General features: G+C 41.1%; 1 protein-coding gene across 4 annotated transcripts in view; it reads left to right on the top strand.

The window, feature by feature from the left end:
* The window catches only part of peli1b (pellino E3 ubiquitin protein ligase 1b), a 51,757-nt gene that overhangs the window by 23,510 nt on the left and 5,142 nt on the right, over positions 1 to 23,105 (top strand). For 3 of the 4 annotated variants that reach the window (XM_030747492.1, XM_030747491.1, XM_030747490.1), the window contains exons 3-7: positions 3,817 to 4,130; positions 12,081 to 12,210; positions 13,310 to 13,411; positions 15,724 to 15,921; positions 16,386 to 16,574. In XM_030747492.1, the coding sequence (XP_030603352.1) occupies positions 4,048 to 4,130; positions 12,081 to 12,210; positions 13,310 to 13,411; positions 15,724 to 15,921; positions 16,386 to 16,574 (702 nt within the window). In that variant the 5' untranslated portion in view covers positions 3,817 to 4,047. Of the gene's footprint in view, positions 1 to 3,816; positions 4,131 to 12,080; positions 12,211 to 13,309; positions 13,412 to 14,203; positions 14,934 to 15,723; positions 15,922 to 16,385; positions 16,575 to 23,105 lie in introns of those variants that run through there. The other variant, XM_030747493.1, reaches the window with a different exon arrangement.

The following is a 23,105-nucleotide window of genomic DNA, read 5'->3' as shown; positions in this document are numbered from 1 at the left end:
GATTAATTGTGATGTGCCCTCATCTGAGCACTTTTGGAAAAACATGTTCCTCCCTCATGTTTTTTTTTTTTCTTATGCCATAATAACGGTGAGTTCAGTTTACTGTCAACATGACCGAGAAGTAGGTTTCTGGACCATTAAAAGTAGTTCAAAGTTGAACTTGGGAAAACCTTTCTTCACCAGCCAACTAAATTATGTAAATGAGTTGTCACCTGTTGCTCAAGTGTTAACCGCAGTGCTGCGTTTCCCCATGCTGCCTACTGTAATATTTACTTGTCTCTAGGTAACGTTTTGTGCTACTGTAACCTTAATTTGCACATGAAGACATGTAAAAGCAGGAAAAAAATGAGAGTTGGGCACACCACTACTACCCACAGCTTATCACAACTCATCAGCTTGAAAGCGGAGCTTGTGGTGGTATAAACACTTTAACTTCCTGTTTCTGTGTGGGAACTGTTTAAGCGTATGTACCTACCATTTAGTGCAAAGAGGTATCTTCCTCCTAGTAACCAAATGAACATATGAGCTGTAGGCGTAATCAGCAGACTACTAAATGTAAAAGTGGGGGCAACAAATCATTTTGCACAGCATTGTGCTGTTTTTAGCTTCAGCTTTTTAATTTCTGGATTGGTTAGATGAGAGATGCCCATCCATAAAAGGCTGCTCTCTGAACTTCCAGATTCTGTTCCAGAGGTAAGAAAACCTCATTCAAAAATACATTTGACGTTTGTAACTGCGGTAATACGTTCTGTTAAGATGAGGTGCGGATTGTGGCCAGATTAGACACATCTGTGATGACAGCAGGACACAGAGAAATGTACAGGGCGAGAAACTTTGAAGGGCAACTATTTTAGTGGTTGGTTTGTCTCAAAATATAGAAAACTCCTGGAACAAGCTTTATTTTCTGGGCTTGTTGTAGAGATACTTGTAGTATCTAATTCTACAGAGGAAACAATGATTGGAGAGCACAACTCAAGCAGAATTTTTGTGACCGTACGCAGTGAACTCGCAGTCTCGTTGCCTTTGCGATGATTGCTTTGAAGATGGAAACCAGGTCTGTGACCGTTCAGAGTCAGTTGCTGTCTTCAAAGCAACTTTGGTGCAGTAGGCAGTCTGTTGTCAGTTTGTGATTGAATGGGGTCAAAGTGGCAATTGCATACGGTGATTAACTCTGTCAAGTCAGCAAAAATCTCAAATGTCTGTCACGCATCTGTTTCTGTCTGCATACATGGATATTTATATTAACTACTTACATTCAGATTCCAGTCAAAACCTTATAGAAAAACAGAAATTGAGAAATTTCTCCAGAAATAGTGACGTCATTTCTGCAGGACATTTGACAGTCGCTCAGCAACCTTGTTTTTATACAAGAATATAACCAGAAAACCACCAGTTGGTAACCCGATGATGCAGATTCTCTATTGCAATATTAGTGCTTTTGATTCTACACATTTAGGCTTCATTTAACAGCAATTCTGGACATAAATTGAGGGGTTTTAGTCAGGTCAGACATATCTGTAATAACAGGAACGTTTGATATCATGTAGTTTAGAGGCCAGTTTATCTCAAAATATGGAAAGTCAACTCCTGGAACAAACTTTATTTTTGGGACAGAATCCAGTGGTAGCGATGTTCTGGCCGCTTAGTCTTACGCTAAAATAAATCTCCTCTAACTTCAGTCCTAAAGCGAGTCTAGTCTATTAAGGGTTGTTTTTGTGAGTTTAATTACTATCCACAAGCCACATCCTGAGACTCAGGCTTGATTGATGATTTTAAATTGTGTATTCTGATGGATCACAAATGCTCATGTTGCCTTTAGTTCAAACTAAATAGGGCATTGTGACTGAAATATTTATTTGGAAGGCCTCTGTGTGAACTCACTGCTCAGTCTTTTGGGACTGTATTAGCCTCACTAAGAGTACTGAGGAACAACCAACCCACCCCGACTCATCATCAGAACACTTTACTTCCTATGCTTTATTCATGCACTCTCTTAGCAAATAGGCACTCTGGGAATATTCTGCTTCATGTGTGGAGGGTTGCCTGGAAAGGAAGTGATGATATTCTTGTTTGGAAACGTGTATTCTGCTTTTTTTTTTTGCCTTGTGAGAGGGGGTGGGGTGGGGGGGGTATTAGCCAAGAAAGTCATGAGTTAAATTTGAACTAACAGGAAGTTCACCCTCTCCAGTTTTCTCATGCCTTCTTTTCTCACAGACACTCTCTTTCTATTCTTCTTTCTTTAATTTCCTGTGTATTTAGAACGTTATGTAAAATGCTGACTTCAGAAAATGACTCAAAACACTAAATGCAGACACACAGATCAGTCAGCAGAAAGATTTTCCATCCAGACTCGTGAAGACGTAGACCTTTTTATTTATCAGTTTAGTGCTGGGACCATGTGGGACTTTGAGGGAAAGTTTTGTTTTCTGTTTTCTATTCTCACAATTAAAAAAAAAACTTATATGTTCACTGTGGACACTCCACTGGTGGAAGATAGAAATGTGCCACTTGCTTTTTTTAATCCGTAAAACTTATCTGTGCTTTTACTTTTAGTCGACTCCTGTATCATGTCTGTCGAAGGAATAACCAAAAGAGCACCTTAATTGACTTCAGTTAATTGATTGTAAGATGTTAATAGTCGTTATTAAGGCTGTGTAACATCTGGGACCTTAATATTGCTCAGACGTGCTTGTAAACTATGAACCAGCTCAGCCGCTCATGTCATCTGGAGCAGACTTCCTGGTTATTCCTCGGGTCGACACCAACGCTGGTGAAGATGCTGGAAGTTACCAAATAATTCCCATCTAGCTGCATCTGTGAGCAGTCTGGTTCCTTTTATAATTATGAGTTTATTTAATTTCTGCTTCTTTTATTGATTTTAACTTGCGTATCATATTGTCTTTACTTATCTGTTGTGGGTTTTAATTATTTTCCTACTGAATTTCTATTTCTTTTATGGGTTTAACTTATGGGTCCTATTTACAAAGTTTGCTTCCCCTGTGGTGGTTCATGCTTTGTGCAGCACAATGTGCTCCCCACTTGAATGCCTTTTTTTATACATAAAGAACTGTAGGTCTGGTACTGGCTAACCAACCATAAATGAGCAGGCTTCATTTATCAACTAGGTGATTAACATCTCTCATTTCAAAGCTTTGTGCATTAGAAATATAAGCAGCTAAGTAGATCCTGCTTAGATGATGATCCATATGGTAGGAAGTCAAATGTCCATTCCACCTTAAAAACATCTTAAAATGTCTTTAATACAATTTTAACTAATAAAAGGCCTTTAAAAATATTTGGATAGGTGTGCTGCTATTTTTTTTGATCCCCGTACACATTAAGATAATGCGTCATTGAAGACCAATAACCCTTTCAGGCTACTTTTTCATGGTGTAAACAGTAAACGGTAACCACAGCATGAAGACAATGGGATATTGTTTAGATCAACTGTATTTTTCTTCTCACCTTAATTTAACAAATACTGTCATTTTACTTTTCTTTTCCTTTTAAACTAACGGTGTCTTTACTTGGACTCAGTATACTTTCATTTTTGATGTGGATTTCCATTGCAAGTTTGGTCTTAAATTTTATTTAATAAAATTTCAGTTCAAGTTGCATTAAAAGTGTCATGAAAAGTCTTAAACTTGTGGATACCCCATCAAGGACAGGTCCATGTTTAAAGGCTTGTTAAACTCTGACAAGCTCATATAGTTTATTCTATATGAGAGGCTGAGAGGATTGCACAACTTGGTGATACTTGAGTCCTTTTTCTTCCTCAGTAGGCACACTGATCTTTGTGTCTTTGTCACTTTGCAGTGCAGAACAAGTGGAGCTGCAACAGACGGGCTCATGACGCATGACGGGGTGGAGCTGAGGCTCAGCTGACCCTTCCCCTTCCTTATTCCTTATTCCCCCCAGCGCTCCATTCGATCAGCACCACCCCCCCTCCCTTCCCCTCCTTGCCCCTTCCTGCCTCCCGTCACCCTGTTGGATCTCACCCGTCATTCCTAGCCTCCAGTTCCTCCGAACCTCAGTCAGCCGTGCCCAATGTACTCCCCAGAGCAGGATAACATCTCCACCACCGCCCCCACCAAAGTGCCAGTGAAGTATGGAGAGCTCATTGTGCTGGGGTAAGCAGATGACGGATACTCATCACATCCAGAACACACCTTTCTGAATTTGTATTATTTTTATACAGTTATTTGCATCATTAAATCTTCTTAGCATAAAACATGAAATCTCTGTCTGTGTGTTTGATTGTTTGGTCGCCAACTCCTAAACGATCATGAGTTGAGCAACCAAATTTGGCACACAGGTACATTGTAAGCCCTGAAAGGTTCTTACGTGTATCAGGTATTATGACATCATCACATTGCCTAGTAACCACCTAACGATGGGCTTAAGTGACCTGCTTTTAGCATTTATGCTCCTATACCTTGTGAAAGCATTGTACCATTTCTGTTTCACTGTAATAACATAATAATTTATATCCACAAAAGTTCAATTATGCATGATATACTATCACTCCATCCAGTTACCTGGTAACCACCTGACAATGGGATAAAATGACCTAATTTTTGCCATTACGCACCTGCAACACTTTATGAAAGCATGCTATTGCTTTAATTCCACAACAGCAACATTTTATATAAATAAGATGTTGCTGATGTTGTTGAATTATACATGATATATTATAATGCCATCATGCTGCCTAGCAATTACCTAGCAGTGGTCTAAAGGCATTATATCATTTTCATGTCACGGCCAATGGCACAAACAGGCCAAACAATACAATACAGTAGCATGGTCATGTACTAGTATCTAAAAAATTACAAGAGTGCAAGAAAAATTTTTTTTAGAGCTGCAACAGTTAGGTGATGAAACTAAATTTATCATATTTGTCAGTTTCCAAGCACAAAGTCCCAATATTTTATTATGTGTGTATGCTCTTTTCTCTTGTCTTGCATCATACTACGCTTTATGATGGAGATTTTTGTACAATGTTTTTGAAAATAATTTTTTGAAAATAATTTATAATATTTATATTTAATTTGTTGATGTGTCTAAGGAATCAGGGTCATGGCTGGTTAATGATTGAATGCGTTGTTGTCTTTAAGTTTGAATGCTGTTAATCTGGCTTCATAAATCAAGACTCACCGTCAAAGCACAGATACATTTAATACAAACTTTCCACTGTTGCCCTTTAATCACCTAATGTGTGCACAAAGATGGACATGGGGCCAACATATTTGTCACAGGTGGCATTAATGGCGGCTTGATGGTGCTACATTAATTGAGTGCAACACTAAATTGCTCTCTCTGCTTTGCACTGCAACTTTTCTGCCTAAAATCCTGAGCCAGTAAATGTAGATGTAAACATTAAAATAATGAGGAAATCAGAGCATTAAAACGACAGACGCGTTATGTTTTAGTGGGGAAAAAAGATGCCTCCTCTACACTAAAGCCTAAATGACCCTTTCACAGAGCTCAATGCATCAAACAATTTTATGTGGATTTGATTGTGATTGTCTTTGTGTCGGTCTTTTGATTTTCCAGAGATGACACATTATAAAATAAAAAGAGAATCATAGCTTGAGAACAATAGAAATAGTGTTGATGAAGAAAAAAAAAGATAACAGGCATTGCAAAAGAAATCTGCTTCTAAATAAATTAAATAGAGACAGTTTATCTGTGGATATCTGCAGACAAGCTTAGACTGATTCTGTTGAAAAGATGCCAAAAGAGACAAAAGGAATGTGTTTCCAGAAAGCAGCATAAACAGTAGTGATATTTTTATCAGGTTGCAAAGGGTCATGCACTGAGAACATAGCGAACTGGTGTTTTGGACTTATTGAAGATGACAGTAACCACATTGCTTGATGCATTACTAAATCAGTAGATGCTGAACTTAAACACTGAGGCTTTCTCTTTCCGCAGAGATTTGTTTTGAGTCAAGTCCACATAGTCAGCTGTAGGAAAAACCCTCCACCCTGCACCTTCAGCATAACTGTATGCACACGCACGCACGCACGCACGCACGCACGCACGCACACACACACACACACACACACACACACACACACACACACACACACACACACACACACACACACTTTGTCCAGTAACAACTGCCAGCAGAGGACTTCCTCTATCTTTATGTCTCCTGTTTATTCCCCAAAGGGCCATTCCACTCTGCTCCCTGTCCCAGCCCACTCCACAGAGGAATGCAGATGTCGGAAAGACTCCTTACATGTGCATTCACACTCGCGCGCTCACACACACACAATTATGACCATACAGCGCACATTTTTCATGTCTCGCACAGACACAGACACTTGGATTCACAGCTGACTCACAGTTTGTTGTTCTGGATTGTGCTAGAGCAGCATTGTCAGGGAGATGACCGTGGAAATTTTCCCTTGTGGAAAACCACAGTGAACAGTAAACGCAGTTCCATGCCTTTACAAGGGAGAACCCCAGTTTTCCGTTTTGCTCTGCTTTTTCCGCTCCTAGTTTTTTGATTCTAGGTCAGGCGTTTTTTAAAGGTCAACACAGGCACTTGCTGCTTTATGACATGAGCACACTGTGCTGCAACTGAGGCTGCTCTTTAAGCTTTTAAAGGGTTCACTGAAACTGCATGTGTTTTTCGAGTGGCCACTCGAACACCTAACCCTCATATTAACAGCACAGCATGTCTTTTGACCTATCATAGTCAAGTGACTACATCCCCAACAGTCAAGCCATGCTGCATGCTTCTTTAAACACTTAATGTTGGCAAGCTAAAACCTACATACTAGTGTGACTGGAGCTCCTAATGCTACAGTCACACTAGGAGAAAACACCAGTTGGAGACGGCGTCATGAACAAAACTATTGCGACCATGGACAATAAACTTGCGATATCGTTGCCTTTTGTAATGGTTGCTTCGAGGATGAGGGCCATGTCTGTGACCACTTGCAGTTAACTGAATGGTCTAGTCTCATGGCCCAAATCCAACCCTTTGCTGATTTCAGTTTAGTTTCAGAAAAACTGCAGTTAGTTTCTGATTTGCAGGTTTTTAAGCATTTAGTTACCCCCACTGAATGGTGTAATGTCAGTGTAACTTCGACGCCTTTATGTGGAATAAGTAAGAAGGTTAAATGGGGAAACTAAATGTTATCCAGCTTTTTTAAATGTATTTTTATTACTTATTAAACCCTGTCCATAAACTACATATTTCCGGGCACTGATGGGATCCTAACTGGCCCTTAGTAAAACTGTGTTCAGCTGCTCTAGTTGCAGCCAAATTGTACTGTGACACCAACAACAAATGTCTCGCAAATAAATAATCGGAAACAGCTGTTGAAGAAAAGCTCAGACAATTTAAAAATGTGACTGTGCTGAGCTGACCATTTGATTAAGCTTGAAGCACTCTTCCTGTTCTCAGCTTTGGACTGTTTAATTATTTCCTGAGAGAATAAATCACGAAAAGAACAAAAGCTGGCGTGACGGGGGAACAGTTGAAGAAACTAGGGCTGTCTGTTTCAACCTAACCTCATGCCAGGATGATTGCACTTTTGCTAGCTGGGGGGGAGTGGGGAGACAAAAGGCAATACAATAAATTACTTGGAAGGCAGTAGGAAGGTTTTCATGGCTCTACGAAGTAAATAGCTCAGCTGTTGTAAACTCCACCCATCTGAATATCTTCTGTTTGTCTCTCCTGTGTAACTGACAGCAGACTCACAAATAGTAACAGAGAAACCCATCAACACATAACACAGTGTTGTGTCTGACCTAATTGCTTACCCTAGTCCAAGATGTTTGATGCCCGTTAATGCTAACGGCCTAATGCAGAGGAATGCTGTGGTGTCTCTGTTTACAGGCGCTCTGGACATCAGCTCTAATGCCATTGGATGCATCAAGGTCCCCCGGTGCACCTATGTCTGTCTGCATGCATCATTTCTGTGTTATAATCTTAACTGTACATCCACAGGCATGTGAAAATATTATTAGTTTATCCATGTGGCATGAATCCTCACAAACCTCATGAATCATAAGTGTGATTCCCTACAGTTGACAGCTGTGCACCAATATTTCATTATAGAGAGACACATGGATAAAAAGGCTCACAGGTCTTCCTGTGAGCCTTTTTTTTTTTAATTAAATGTATATTTTTGTGAGGAGGCCTCGGGGCAGACCCAGGACATACTGGAGAGATTATATCTCTCAGCTGGCCTGGGAACGCCTCGGTGTACCCCCAGATATGCTGGAGGAGGTGGCTGGGGAGAGGGAGGTCTGGGTTTCTCTGCTTAGGCTGCCCCCATGACCTGGCCCCGGATAAGCGGAAGAAAATGGATGAATGGATGGTATATTTTTGCCCTTTAATGTCTACTTTTTAAATGCACCATATCTTTTTAGAAAAATCAGCATCCTTATGTTGGGACTTAGATGAGATGTTAGCGGATTGAAAAGCCAGATTATTTGTCAGATAATTACTTAAAAATATTAAGAGACACTTTGCATCTACATTCACCCGTCTTCATTCACTTGTCAGCCAAAGGGACCATATACCCAACTTTAAGCTTTAATTAAACATAAATGAGTGAGTTATGAAAAAAAAAACTAACCCTCTGTGTAGGCTGTAAACATGTTAAATTAATAACTAAACTTGGACATTTTAACATGGGAGTCTGATAGGATTGGTTCACTTTTGGAACCGGCCTCAAATGTCCACTAGAGGAACTGCAGCTTTTGGACTCACTCGCTGTGTTTTTCAGCCCTGATCGTTGCCACTTGGTTTACACATATAAACAGAGACACAGAGAGTGACTCAGCCATGACGAGTAATTGCTCACACTACCTGCCTTTATGTTTTTATGGGTTCACTGTATGACTGTCAGCTTGTTGCTGCAAACTGGGATTTAGTTTAATGGTGTTTGGAAGGAATACACACACACACACACACACACACACACACACATGCATACCTAAGCTTCATGCTAATTATGGGAAATGAGGAAATTCTTCTTGTCTCCCAACTTGTGTGAACACACACATGAACACACGCTAACTTGTTGCCAACCTTTGGCCTTTCTGTTTTTGTTTTGAGAATATTTTTTGTCATTCATGCAGTACTGCTACCCCTGGGAACCTGGCTTTGAACTGCCAGCAACACTTTGGGCTCTTTCCAGCAGACCGCCCTGCCCTCGCTCTGGATACGGGCTAAACTTCACCATGGTTACAGTCTTGCCATGGTTACCCTTCCCAAACGTTGCTGTGACTCTGTTCTCTCACCATGGTTACTCATAAACCCTTGCAGCGTTGTTTGATCCCAGATCTTCTCACTCAAAGAAACATTTAGCTGCAGGCTGGGCGCCCTCACAACCTGCCTGTGTCGTCTGTCTTAGCTGGACTCCATACAGTGGGTGGGTTTGTTTCAAGAGTCTGATTGGTCAGACACACGTTCCAACTGTGCCTATACTGCATGAATAGTTCTCCTGTATGATGAAGAGTTTACCTCTTTCATAGATCATACACATTCATACAAATTGAACCTTGATTTATGTGTGACTATTTCTTGCATGTTCTGAGTGCAGTTAAGGTATATATGTGAAGTCAGAGGAGTTCATAACATAGTGTCTGTGGCTTCTGGATGTCATAACAATGTTAAAGTAGCGAGCAGTGTTTATGTATGCAGTAATGTTTATAAAGCTGTGGCGCTGCTCATAGGAATATCACTTCAGACTGGTGACGGCTTATCTGAAACATGTGTGTGGAATAATGAGTAAAACATCTGTATACTGAGAGAAACGAGGATCCAATGTTTTTGGAAATTTCTCTCTTTTGTTCAACAATAAAGTTTGTGAAATGTTTTCCATAAAAGAGCAAACAAAACCAAAACAAAAATGCAGTGTGTTTATATAGATATATGTAAATATTGCTTTGACTGTTTATTATGTGTTGTCTGCTTAATTAATTGGGGGAGGACTTCAAATTATGTGTGATTGTATTTTCTTGCTGTACAAATAAACTAACTAAGTCAGAGAAACCAAATGTGCAACAAACTGCTCATCGTACAATTTCACCTAAAAAACTATCCTGTTGCATTTCAAATACCGCAACAGGATATTCCCATTGACTCTCTGTAAGATCCAAATCTTCCACATATTTCCAAAAAGGTTCCAAGATGCTTTTAAACACAAGTAGTTTGTCCTTTTAATATGTATGTACACTCACCAGCCAATTCATTTGGTAGACCTTGCTAGGACTGCGTTGGACTCTTTTACCTTCAGAACTGCCGTAATTTTTTGTGGCACAGATTCAACAAGGTGCTGGAAACATTCCTCAGAGATTTTGGTCCGTATTGACATGATAGCATCACACAGTTGCTGCAGATTTGTTGGCTGCATTTCCATGTCCCATTCCACCACATCCCAAAGGTGCTCTATTGGATTAAGACCTGATGACTGTGGAGCCATTTGAGTACAGTGAACTCACTGTCATATTACAGAAACCAGTTTGAGATGATTTAAGCTTTGTGGCACATCCTGCTGGAAGCAGCCATCTGAAGTTGGGCACACAGTGGTCATAAAGGGATGGACATGGTCAGCAGAAATAGCCATTTTGGCATTTAAATGATGCTCATTTGGTATTAAAGCACCCAAAGTGTGCCAAAAAAATATCCCCATACCATCACGCCAAATTCTGACCCTTCCATGCTAATGTTGCAGCAGAAATAGAGACTCATTAGACTAGGCAACATTGTTCCAATCTTTGTAGCTCAGTTTCCTGGTTTCAGCTGGTAACCGGCATGTTCTGCTGCTGTAGCCCATCATGTGCTTCAAGGTTCGATGTATTGTTTGACCCGATGCTCTTCTGCATACCTTGATTATAACATGGTTATTTGAGTTGCCTTCCTATCAGCTTGAAGCAGGCAGGACTTTCTCCTCTGACCTCTGGTATTGTGAAGGCATTTTCACCACTCAGTGGATATTTGGATATATATGGATATAGCACTCAGTCTGAATTTCAGCAGATCGTATAGCAGCACTGAGCTGCTGCCATATGATTGGCTGATTAAATATTTGTAGTAACTACCAGGTGGATAGATGCAAAATGGCCAAAGTGAGTTAAATCTAAGTTTTGACATGTATTATCCTCATGTGTAACATTCAGTCTATAATGAGATTTTTTTTGTTGTTGTTATTAAAAAAAAAAAAAAAAAAAAGCAATGCTGTTAGCTTTTTGGATTTAAAAAAAAAAAAAAGAGGTTCAATGAAAAAGATTTCCTGGATGCAAATCAACTGCAAATAGCTTTGGGTCCAGTGGAATTTGTTTTGAAATAATTTAACCGCTTCCTGAAATCCCATGTGACCACTTTTACCCGGCAAGTCAAACTGCCTTTCGACCTATTTTGCTTTAGTTAATGACTTACTTTTGTTTACTGTGTGTGTGTGTGTGTGTGTGTGTGTGTGTGTGTGTGTGTGTGTGTGTGTGTGTGTGTGTGTGTGTGTGTGTGCGCGCGTGCGTGCGTGAGCACGGTCTGCTGTGCTGAATAAGAAATCTCAGTTTTTATGAGAGGGAAGAACCAGATTTTTTTTTTCTTATCTTCGTAATCAGTGGCACTTTGTTGATGTACTGAAAGGTGGACAGAAGTGATGAATGTTTTCTTACTTCAGGATGTTAACAAAGTCGCACACACTCAGAGAGACACAACAGCACAGTCATAATGCTGCTGAGAGCCACAGAGACTCCTTTCTGTTGGAGGAAACGCCTCTGTTTATTCTCCTTTCCTCAGCCGTGTATCAGGCTAAATGAGTCTGTGTGTTTATTTTCTCAGCCTTTTGCAGGTTGTGTTTGGAGGGCTTTATTGTTTTGGGACACATGATGTACTGTTGTAGAAAGGCATGTATAAGAAGTATAGGTTGCTGTTTGTGTTCTTGTAGTCTAAGGATCTTGGTGGGAGTGCACAAAAAGGCCTCAAGCATTTTCCACAATGACTGTTTTTTCCAGTGTATTATACAGCAGCCCAGACAATAATGCCCTATTGTTTTATGCATGCATGTGTGTGTTTATGTTTGTGTGTGTGTGTGTTCATGCAGGTACAATGGCTCCCTGCCCAATGGGGATCGGGGGCGACGTAAAAGCCGTTTTGCACTTTGCAAGAGGCCGAAGGCAAACGGAGTAAAGCCCAGCACAGTTCACGTTGCCTGCTCTCCACAAGCAGCCAAGGTGAGACGCACAAAACATGATCGTTTAGATTTCCCAGTCATCACAAAGCTGCACCCAGCAGTCATTTCATTAAACATATTACTAAAACATTTAATGATGGAAAAGAACATTCGCTAATTCATCTTGTGTAGGTGTGCGATATTGGTTTGTGTGACAACATCAAATAAAACACACCCGATTCGGTGGGTTTTGCCTGCAATGCTCTAACAAAGGCTTTTGTGAAACTCTGCTTTTTGTTCTGTGATATTAAAGTACTACACACAATGAATATCACAAACATGCACACAATTGTCAAAAGAGGAAAAGGAAAAAGCTCAGCAAAGCTTCCCTGAGTTAGCAGAACAAGGAAAACCATCAGGTACAAGGCTTTGTCGAGGTTTTAAAAGGTATTTGGACAGTGGTTTTTACATGGGATTTAACTGGAACATGCTGAAGGTTGATAGGAGAAACAAATGTGAACGGTCCAGTGGAAGGTAACGAAGCATTTTCTTGCAAAATCCTGGGAAGCACATGTTCATGTGTTTCCATCATCAGCCCAAAGACTGCCCAGAAATTCACTAAAATCTGTTAAATGATCAGGGAATTGTGTGTGTGTGTGTGTGTGTGTGTGTGTGTGTGTGTGTGTGTGTGTGTGTGTGTGTGTGTGTGAGAAAGAGAGAGAGAGAGAGAGAGAGAGGACTTTTTTGGTTTAACATCTGCACATAATGGCTTCTCTGAGGACACACACTTTTATTCCCTGACTCACACACACACACACACACACACACACACACACACACACACACACACACACACACACACACACACACACACACACACACACAGGCCAGGCTTTAGCTGCAGTCTGGAGGTCCTTTTCTGTCCTGTGTGTGGTCCTAACTGACCGAAAAGGCTGTAAGTCCAGTTAGTGATTACACATCTCCACCCTTCCTGTGTGCTTCCGTCATACTCTGCAAGGATTGAGCCGATGTCGGAGGTGTTTTTGATATAAAATATGCTCAGTTCAGTCTTTTGAATTTGAGGTGAAGGGTTTGAGTGTTCTTCTGTTTTTCTCTTTCTTTACCTTCTCTGTGGTCATCTCTTCCTTCTGTCTTTCCAGGCCATAAGCAACAAAGACCAGCACAGCATCTCTTACACTCTGTCTCGAGCCCAGACGGTGGTGGTGGAATACACTCATGACAGCAATACAGACATGTTCCAGGTAACAAGCCCCAGCTTTTATCACCGTGCCTGGAGTTTTACAACCAATTTACAGTCCTTACTTTTTCCACTTCACTGCTCCACTCGCACACATTAAATAGGGGTTGGTAACAGAGTGTTTAGTGCAGGGGTTTTCGATCTGTAAAAACGCAGCCCTTGAAGGGACACAGAAGAGTGAGACATGAGGCACACTGTGAGGTGAAGTGCGTGATGTCGTTCTGAAAACAATGGGAAGTTAGTTGTTGTGGTTTGGCCTGCTCATCCACACAGTCAGCAGTGGCTGTGACACACAGCTCATGGAGACAGTTAAGCTACTTTGAAACCTCAGTCCTGAGGTTGCATCAAAATTCATAGTCCTCACCAAAACACACCCTCTTTTTCCAGTGTCCATCATGAATAAAGGTTCACAAATGTACTTAGAAATACTAAGAAAAAGAAGCCACTTTGAAAAGCGGTATCAAAGTAATTCAATTGTCTAGGTACTAAAACAAATTCATAATTCTCATATTGTGTCACACCTCTAGAGTATAAACCAGAGGTTCTCAAACTTTGAGTTGAATAAATAAAAGCTGACCCAAAAGCATTACCAGAGTCGTGTTTGTTTTCCATACAAAAATCTTCCATATAGTCCACCAGCAGCAACTCTATGCTCCACCAATTAGGGCCAACCCACGGTTTGAGAACCACTGGTGTATAAAAAATTTGTTTTTTTAATAAAAAGCCTCTCCACATAACACCCCTCCATGAATCGCCACCTTATCGTGGTGGAGGGGTTTGCGTGCCCGAATGATCCCAGGAGCTATGTTGTCGGGGGCAATTTGCCCCTGGTAGGGTCTCCCAAGGCAAATTGGTCCTGGGTGAGGGGCCAGACTAAGTGCGATTCAGAAAAACAAAACAAAATAAAAACAAAAGAACACTATGAAGAAAATGACAGGTACATTAGAAGGATTGCCCATATCAGGAAGGCACCCCGGAGCCAGCTTTGGCTGAGGGGCTCGTTGGCAAGCAATTGGTATCAAGGCCCTACTCCATGGGGCCCAGCTGGGTTCAACTCGAACAAGCCATAGGTCCACCATCCTGCAGGTTTACTACCTGCAAAAGGAGCCATAGGGGTCCAGTGCTTTGTGACAATCAAAGGCATGGAGATGTTGGCAGTCTGATCCCTGGCTCCCCAAACTGGTCAGAGAGAAGGCAGAGCTGTTCATTTACTGGTTGATTTACATTCCCACTCTCAACTATTGCCATGAGCTGTGGGTAGTGACTAAAATAATAAGATGCCAAAAACAAGCAGCAGAAAGGATCTTCCGCCATATTCTGGACTCAGCCTTAGACATGACATGAGGAGCTCGGCCATTTTGAAAGGATCAGAGTAGAAGTGCTACTCATCCACATCAAAATGAGGCAGTTGAGGTGGTTCACGCATGTCCTACCAGAAGGAGGCAGACCCAGGACCTGCTGGAGAGATTACAATTCTCAGTTGGCTTGGGAATGCTTTGGTGTCTCCCCTGGAAAAGCTGGAGAAGGTGAGTGGGAAGAGGGAAGTCTGGGCATCTCTGCTTAGACTGCTGCCCATGTGACCTGGACATGGATAAGCAGCAGATAATGGATGGATGCATGGATATAAAACAATCTTTATCATCAAATGGCGTCTTGATGAAATGGTAAACGTTCAATTTCTATTTTCTTCCCCAAGGACCTTAACTGGTGAGTCTCCTTAAGCTTGGAAAAAAGTCTACATGCTATCGTGGTGCTTTCAGCCGTATCACATAATGACTTCTTTCCATCTGGTGACATTAACTCTTGGAACTGAGTATCCTGATCTCACTGTTGCGTAATGAAATGAGCAAACCATGAATCATTCATCTTGGTCAGATTTGTACAGAAGATATTGCTGCATTGTTAAAATTATTTACACAGAATTTCTCCGAAGTCTTTCTGTTCTTTGCTTGATTAGCACTAACACTCTGAGGTTTTCCTATGCTGTGATTATGGTACAGTAGTTATGCTATCAGGGGAGAAAAGTACCTGTCCTTGGGGTTTTTATGAACTAAGTTATCAATGCATGTGAAGAAACTCAACTCTACTTACATGTTATCTAATATTTCTTTGTTCTGTATATAAAGCCAGCTATCTTTGCTTATATAGTTAAAATTTTTAATGGATTCCATCTTGGGCACTTCTTCATCCATTTAGCAGTTATTGTCTCCATTTTCTGTTATTGTCTTTATCCTACCAGCTCCCCCTGAGGGAATACATCATTATATTATCTCATGAAAAGCACTGTTGACTAATCTTTCCATCTCTCTCCTCCAGATCGGTCGATCCACAGAGAGTCCAATAGACTTTGTAGTGACGGACACAGTGGCAGGCAGCCAGAGTAATGCAGACACTCAGTCGGTCCAAAGCACCATCTCCCGCTTCGCCTGCCGCATCATATGCCAGCGCACGCCGCCTTACACAGCACGCATTTATGCCGCAGGCTTTGACTCTTCCAAGAGCATCTTCCTCGGGGTGAGCAGTGTTTCATCTGGAGCTTCAGACACGTGTGGGCGAGTTTGTGAGAGCAAAAAGGCAGAAGGATGAAAGAAGGAAAGACCAAAGAACCACAAAGAGGAAAACAAGACATGAAAGAGGAGACACAGAGCACATGCTCATAATATTACAAAACCTTTAACTTGCTTTTACTTTTTCTTTCCTTGCTTTTTTCATATTATTTCAAACCAAACATCTTTCTCAGTTTGTCATTGTCTTGACAGCAGAGGACAACAACTGATGATGTCCTGTTAGTGCTCTTGGTGGCAACAATAAACTCACACATGCTCAGTGTAGAAAGAGGAATTGATTCTTTTCTGTATGTGGATAAAATATACACCTGACAGTAGAAAAGCTGCATACTGTAAGCTAAATGTAATACAGATGTTATGTGAAGGGCTACTTAATACATGTAAACATCAACATGTTTTTGTTTAATTCAGGAGAAAGCTGCTAAATGGAAGACATCTGATGGTCAGATGGATGGGCTGACCACCAACGGCGTGCTGGTGATGCACCCTCGCAACGGCTTCAGCCAGGACTCCAAACCGGGCGTCTGGAGGGAGATCTCAGTCTGTGGCAACGTCTTCACCCTGCGAGAAACCCGCTCAGCACAGCAGCGGGGAAAGATGGTAGGAAAACATGCACAACCTATACAGTACAGCAGCAGATTAGCTGAAAGTGGTGAATATCGCTTGTCTTGTTGTGAAACCCCTTTTTGAAGCCTTGATTTTAGCACATCCAGTGCTGCCATGTTAGTTTTTTGGGGGCCAGAATCCCAAGGCCTGAGGGTGGAGTGCTAAGTTAACACATCTGGTTAACAGCGTGCATCCATTGACTGTATGGGGCATTTGAAAGGGACAGATACCTGTTAATTAGTGCTAAGTGACAGTTTCACTCACCAAAATTGGAGCACAAATTTGGATTGTCTGAACAACTAACTGCACAGAAAGCCATATTATGAAATAATTCCATAAAAAAAAAAAGCTCCAAAAGGCACCAACAGCTCAGTCAAGTGGTCCAGTTTAGTGACTCAAATTAGTGTAGGTGAGGCCTAAGAGACAGCTACCAGCTCCAGCTGCCTGTCTGTCAAAGCAACCACCTCCAATGATTAATTTAAACCTAATTCATTTTTAAAGACTGAGTTATGCATAGGGATGTTCCCGGCTATTAATTTACAAGTTGCTTAAATGAGAAAAAAAAGAGAAAAAGAAAAAACTCAGACAAGATGATCAGTCTGAAAGACAGAAAACATTACAATCTGATCACAGTCTAATGGACCAAGTTAAACATCTGCCATACAGATACTGTTAGCGTATTTAAGATCTACGTGAGACCATTCATCACGTTCGTTGATAATGAAATTGTGTTTTAAATGTTGCTGAAATATGTGGCTCTTTGCACCATCCGTAACGTTCCACACATGCAGTGTTAGTTTAGTCGCAGCGCAGCAGCAGCCTTCCTTTCTTGTACACTAGGTCCACACACCTGTGCAGAATGTGGTTACACGTTGCTCCGGTTGAGTGGTTATATGCTGGTTTATTCTGACACAGCTCGTATACAACTCTTTTTTTTTTTTTTTTTTTTTCTTCATCGAGGCACTGCAGAACAATCACCTGTCACCTGTTTACCCCCCCCTCGCTCGTATACAACTTCCTGTTAGAAGTGGCGAGAAACAGGTGCTGCCGTCTGGGGGGGGCAACCCTGGTTAATGGCAGGTGGAATCGTGACATCTTTGAACCATACAGTATAAAACACAGACCTCAGGATTCATGTGGAAACTGCATGCTCTTTAGCTAACTTGTCAATCACAAGCATGCGGTTTCATAGTTAGACCCACATTCCTCATCACATTTGTTGTTGTTTTTTTTTTTTTGCAATCAAGATGGCAATAGTGGAAATGCTCATCCCGAGGCTTCAAAATGGGAGTTCAATGACTTTAATGTTCTCAGGGATATAGTTTTTTTTTTAAAAGGAAATGTTAGCCACAATTAATATCAGTGGCACTTTAAATCATACAAGCTTCTTGATTTTAGTAAAACATGCAGGTTCTCTAAACAGATTCTGCCATAAAAGAGGAAGAAACGCTCACACAGATATCAGGGACAAAGCAAGTCAGAGAGTTATAAAAAGTTAATTCACACATTAAGTTGCATAATAACAATAATATGCATTAAACACATTAAATAATATGCACACAGTGAAAGCAGCATTGCAAAGAATACATTCAGAATTCCTGCTTTTTGCCTTTTTAAAGTTTTTTTTCTTCTGCAGTCACAAATATTGTGAGTTACTGTGATTAACGCCTCTATTTAAAACAATAGAAGAAAGCTGGGTGGTGGTGGTGGTCTCTGCAGCCTGATGGTGAATGCGTTTTCAGTCGCTCTGCTCTGCAGCAATCAATTAAATGCAAAACAGCAAAAAAAAAAAAAAAGCCTCCCCTTACATTTCTCTCACACCACCTCATACTTTTTCACATTCACGTAGCAACGCTGTCACTCAGGCAGGAGGAGGTCAGTCAGAGCTTAACACCACCAGGAGGTCACTAGGATGCCATCTCCATGGCAGCAGGTCCTCCTGTCAAAGCTGTTTGTAACAAGACCATGTAAGGGATCCTCCTGCTGACGTCACAGTCTCCCAGCCAATCGCTGCGCTGCCACATCTCATCAGAGTGGACATTTATCTGATTGGATTTATGAGGCTGGCAGTGTGCTTCACTAGGTCTTTGTTTTTTTCTGTTCTTTCTCCTCCTCTCCACAAGATGTACATCATCAGCCGCGAGCACACAGTCAGCAGCCTACAGATTAATCCGTCCCTTTATCAGGTGTCCCACCTGCTCTCAAGTCTCTCCACAAACCAACAGCTCTCTTATCTCCACCTGCTCTTTCCCATCCACACAGTCACCAGTCTGTGCATTATACTCCTCCATTGAATCTAGTTGTTATTTCACAGTTGATTGACCATTTGTATTACCAGCTATGGGAAAGTACATATTTTCATTATGTACGGTAACAAAACATTATGGTGTTTAAGTGTCGGGCTGAATGCACATACGAGTGGGTACGGCTCAGGTGGGGTCTTCTATCATTCTCAGTGTCACTACGGTTGGGATAACGTTCACTGCTTTTATGAGGATCTCAGCTGTTTGGCACAGACAAACTGAAAAGCTTATAAGAGAAGAACTTTAAAAAATAACTACAATAAATAATAAATATTAATATTTTCTGAAAATATGCTTCTTTAATGTGTGGATACAACAGCCTATCCCACACCCTAACAGGTTGCTGGATTTACCCATATGTTGCATGTCGTACAAAAAATATTAATCAAATTCAAGATTACTACAGTTCTCTCTGATGTTTTGCTTGCAGATGGAAAAATAGTTTTGTAAAAATGTACTTTGAGTTATTTAAACTCCACTTAAATGTACCAAAACCAGTTTAGTGGAAATTTTTATATGCAAGGGAAAAGAAAAAAAAAAACCTTCTTCAAACTGAAATTTAATGACTAAATAGCTTTTTCCTGCTACTGCAGACATGTCACTTATACTGTGTTGGCCTTTGAGGGTAAAATATGAAACCAAAAGAGAGAAATGTGTATTTTCTTGTGTCATAATGAAAAAATGAAGTAATTCTGTTCTTCTGTCATGTACAGGCAATTAACACTAATTGTCCCACCTAGAATCTTTGCTACTCGGCAGCGTCTTAGCAATAACTGCATGCAGTCCCTGTCTAACTGAATGGGGAAAGAGCTCTAATATGAATTTAAATTTTGCCCACCAGAGAATAAAAACTGCATGTAACTGCAAAACCAAGTTACATCTGATAACTGCTTTAAAGGCTTGGCAGCTGTGCTTCAAAATAAGGTTTAGAAAGCTGTTGTATCTGCCAGTTCTGCTTAGCCAAGAAAAACATAAAGCACACTTCTCTACAGCTACTTCAACAAAGAGCAGATGTGCATCAGTACAACAACATCACTGGCTCAAATGTTTCCTGGATTGTATCATTTGTGGCAGGGGCAGGACTGCTTCCATCTTTAAACTTAAAGGATCTCCTACAGATTTCTATTTAGGGTTCTTTGAGTGCCATGTTTGCTCCACGTCTCTGATTACAGCCATAAAGCTGGTGGCTACACAACATGAGAGCCACAGACTTTGAGCAGCCATATTAGTTGTCCTTCTAAAGTCTCCAGACATGAACTCACAGAACCACCAAACAGCCACTCTGCTCAGGTGTTACTCATTAAACTGCATGCAAACCTTCCAGCAAACGTCATTTCAGTCCAGTTAGCTGTTGGTTGTCTTTATATCAAAGCTAAGAGCAGAGCGGGAATCTTATTAAACATTATTTTTGACTGCAAAAAGGTGAAAACTGAATATGTTATTGGCTTGTAGCAGCGTTTTCCCCCTTTCCTCAAGTACACTTCTCTTAATGAGAGATGTGTCCTGCCGTAGCGAGCGCTGACATCTGAAGGGCATTGTGATTGAATGGTCAGGAATAAGTTGGCTCAGCACATTTGGCAAAAGCCCCTGAGTTGTTGCTTTAATGTTTAACTCCATGGTGTGTAATTTTTAAATGTGATGATGGGATAAAGATTTTTTTGTTGCTTTTGTGTGTGTGTGTGTGTGTGTGTGTGTGTGTTTGTCATTACTGTGAGCTGAAGCTGAAATGTACACAGGCTTGTTTCAGTTTTGGGGTTGATCAGCTCAGCCTTGCCAGCGGGGCAGCTGGTTTGCCCTTCTGTTTGACATAATTAGGGATATCTTACAGTGCCGTACACACACACACACACTTACTCAATAGTGGGTTTTAGTGAGCCTGCTGTGGGGGTTTTCATGAAAGATGACAAATGATCGGAGTACAGTGGCTGAGCTCCTGCTGTGTTTAATACAAGCTTTTGTCCTGATAATTTAACTGCTTCAGTGTAATTAAATTAAACTCTGAGAGGAGGTGAGAGCGTGTCGATGTTTACATGGACCCAGGGCCCTTGTGTCATTAAGCTTGAGCACGATTATACACCGAGGAGACAAATAGCTCTTCACATTGTCTTTTTTTTTTTCCAAGTGGCCATAGGTTAATTAGACAAGCAGCCTTATAACTAGCTGTTTCTCTCAAATAAGACTCTGAACTCTTACCTGTTCCAGTTGAGAAGCTAAAATATATGTGATCAAAATACAGCCTGAGGGTGAGAATGGGCCTGTGGATGATTTTAATCCAGCCCACAACTGGGAAAACAATTTGTTGTGATTTGGTGCTATATAAATAAAACTGAATTGAATTATGGTATCATGTGCACTGTTTATGCTGGTGCTGAGGACTCACTGCAGTATTCTCCTGAACAGTCAGCATCACCATTCAGTGCTAGTATTGAGGTTTTGCACTCACATGACCGCTAACCATGTGACAGTAACTTCTCAGTCATTTCAGACAATGTGGCAATCATGGTGACAGTAAGAGTGAATAAGACCAGAGTCACACAGGCCTAGAGACCGGTCCACGACCATCTGGCAACCACTGGTTGCGAGGGAAAAATGTGTATCCCCTGATTGGTTGGTCAAAACCTCCTTGCAATTGGTTTGGTTGCTAGCAGATTGCTGCAGTCACCCACAGTTTGCGTGAAAGACGCCGACTTGTCTATAAATACTCAACAGCTACCGTCTGTGCAGCAGTGAAGTTGTGAAACGGGGCACACAAAAAAAACTGGGCCTTTTGAAACATGTTGGCTGCAGCTCAGAGGTACAACTTCAAGGTCACAAAAATTGAGCGGTGCGCAAGACATCAAAACAATACCTGGTGGTGCAGCTTGCAGTTTTGCAACCAACCGACGCCTCGATGTTAGCTTCAGAAGCTACGTTCATGTTTTACACTGTGGTGCAAAAACAGACTTTTTTTGTTTGCCGACTTAGGGAGAAACATCTGTCCTCTGTGCTTCTGCATTTCCACATCAGTCATGGAGCCAGACTTTAATGAAAAGGGAGAAGACCAGCTCAAATCATTACTGTAGTCATGTATTACATGATGTGCTTGTTCATAAATAGTAAATGTGGGCCAAGAGTTTCTCCAGTTTGTGCTGCAGGGCTGTACTGCAGTGGTCTGAGCTGTTGCACAAGTAAACAGAAAATTAGTTGCATTAATTCATGTATTTCTTCTTAATATCAATCTGGTATCACTAATATTTTCTCTATTCATTGACAGTATTATGGTAGTATTATGGTAAATATTACATTCTGGTATTTGTATAACAGTCTACTTTGAGTCCATCATTGCAATTTAATGTGTTTCATCAGTGACCTGCACAGTGGTGCATATGGGACAACTACCAGGATGAGGGCTAATTTAAATGTTGATACAGCATTTATTTTCTTCTGTTATAACTGTGAAATGTACACACACAGGAACATACTGTAGAAATGTTTGTCATGCCTGTCAAATTTGTGTAGATTATAAGAATTCAGCTGTATTTCTGTTATGTTTCATTTCAGTTGCCCAGTCTATGAATAATTTATTTTGGTCAGCATGTTTCTCTGGAAAAATAGAACTAGAGAGTGTGATTTGACTGAGCAGATGTGAATGTGTGTTACTGCGTCAGTGTGAAGAAGGGCATTGCTGACATAAAAACACACACACACACACACATACACGCGTGCGCTCAGTGAACATTCGCTGCATACATGAAGGTTAAAGACCGGGAGGGACACGTCAGCCAGCAGCGAAGTAATGCTGCCGCTACAGCAGCGTGTTTGCCCTGAATCACAGGGTGACCTCAGTGTCAGCATTAGGATGACTGATGACATCAAAACGCCTGGGAAAGTCAGCTCCCTACTCTGTATCACTTACTGTTATATTAGGTCTTTCCTTTCTTTCCCTCTCTTTCTTTTTTTTTTTCTGTTTGTCCCTTGTTTTTTTTTTTTTTTTGTTTTTTTTTGCCTCACCCTGTTGTCCTCTGGTTATCTCAACATGGAATTTCCCACCCTGGCTGATCTTATGGAGCCAAACTGAGCACTTCCTTTAAGACTGTACCTTCACCAAAATTTCCACCAGCTCTCAGTCCTGCCCCGTCTGCTGCCATCATTTCAATTTCCTCATGCCATGTTGCCTCCAGCTGTCAGTCCCCTGCCTCTCTTTCGGAAACTCACATCTGTCAGCGGGGAGATGCAGATGTCT

This window comes from Archocentrus centrarchus, chromosome 15 (genome assembly GCF_007364275.1).
Source record: "Archocentrus centrarchus isolate MPI-CPG fArcCen1 chromosome 15, fArcCen1, whole genome shotgun sequence".
NCBI classification, from domain to species: Eukaryota; Metazoa; Chordata; class Actinopteri; order Cichliformes; family Cichlidae; genus Archocentrus; species Archocentrus centrarchus.
This window is presented reverse-complemented; position numbering and strand designations above follow the sequence as displayed.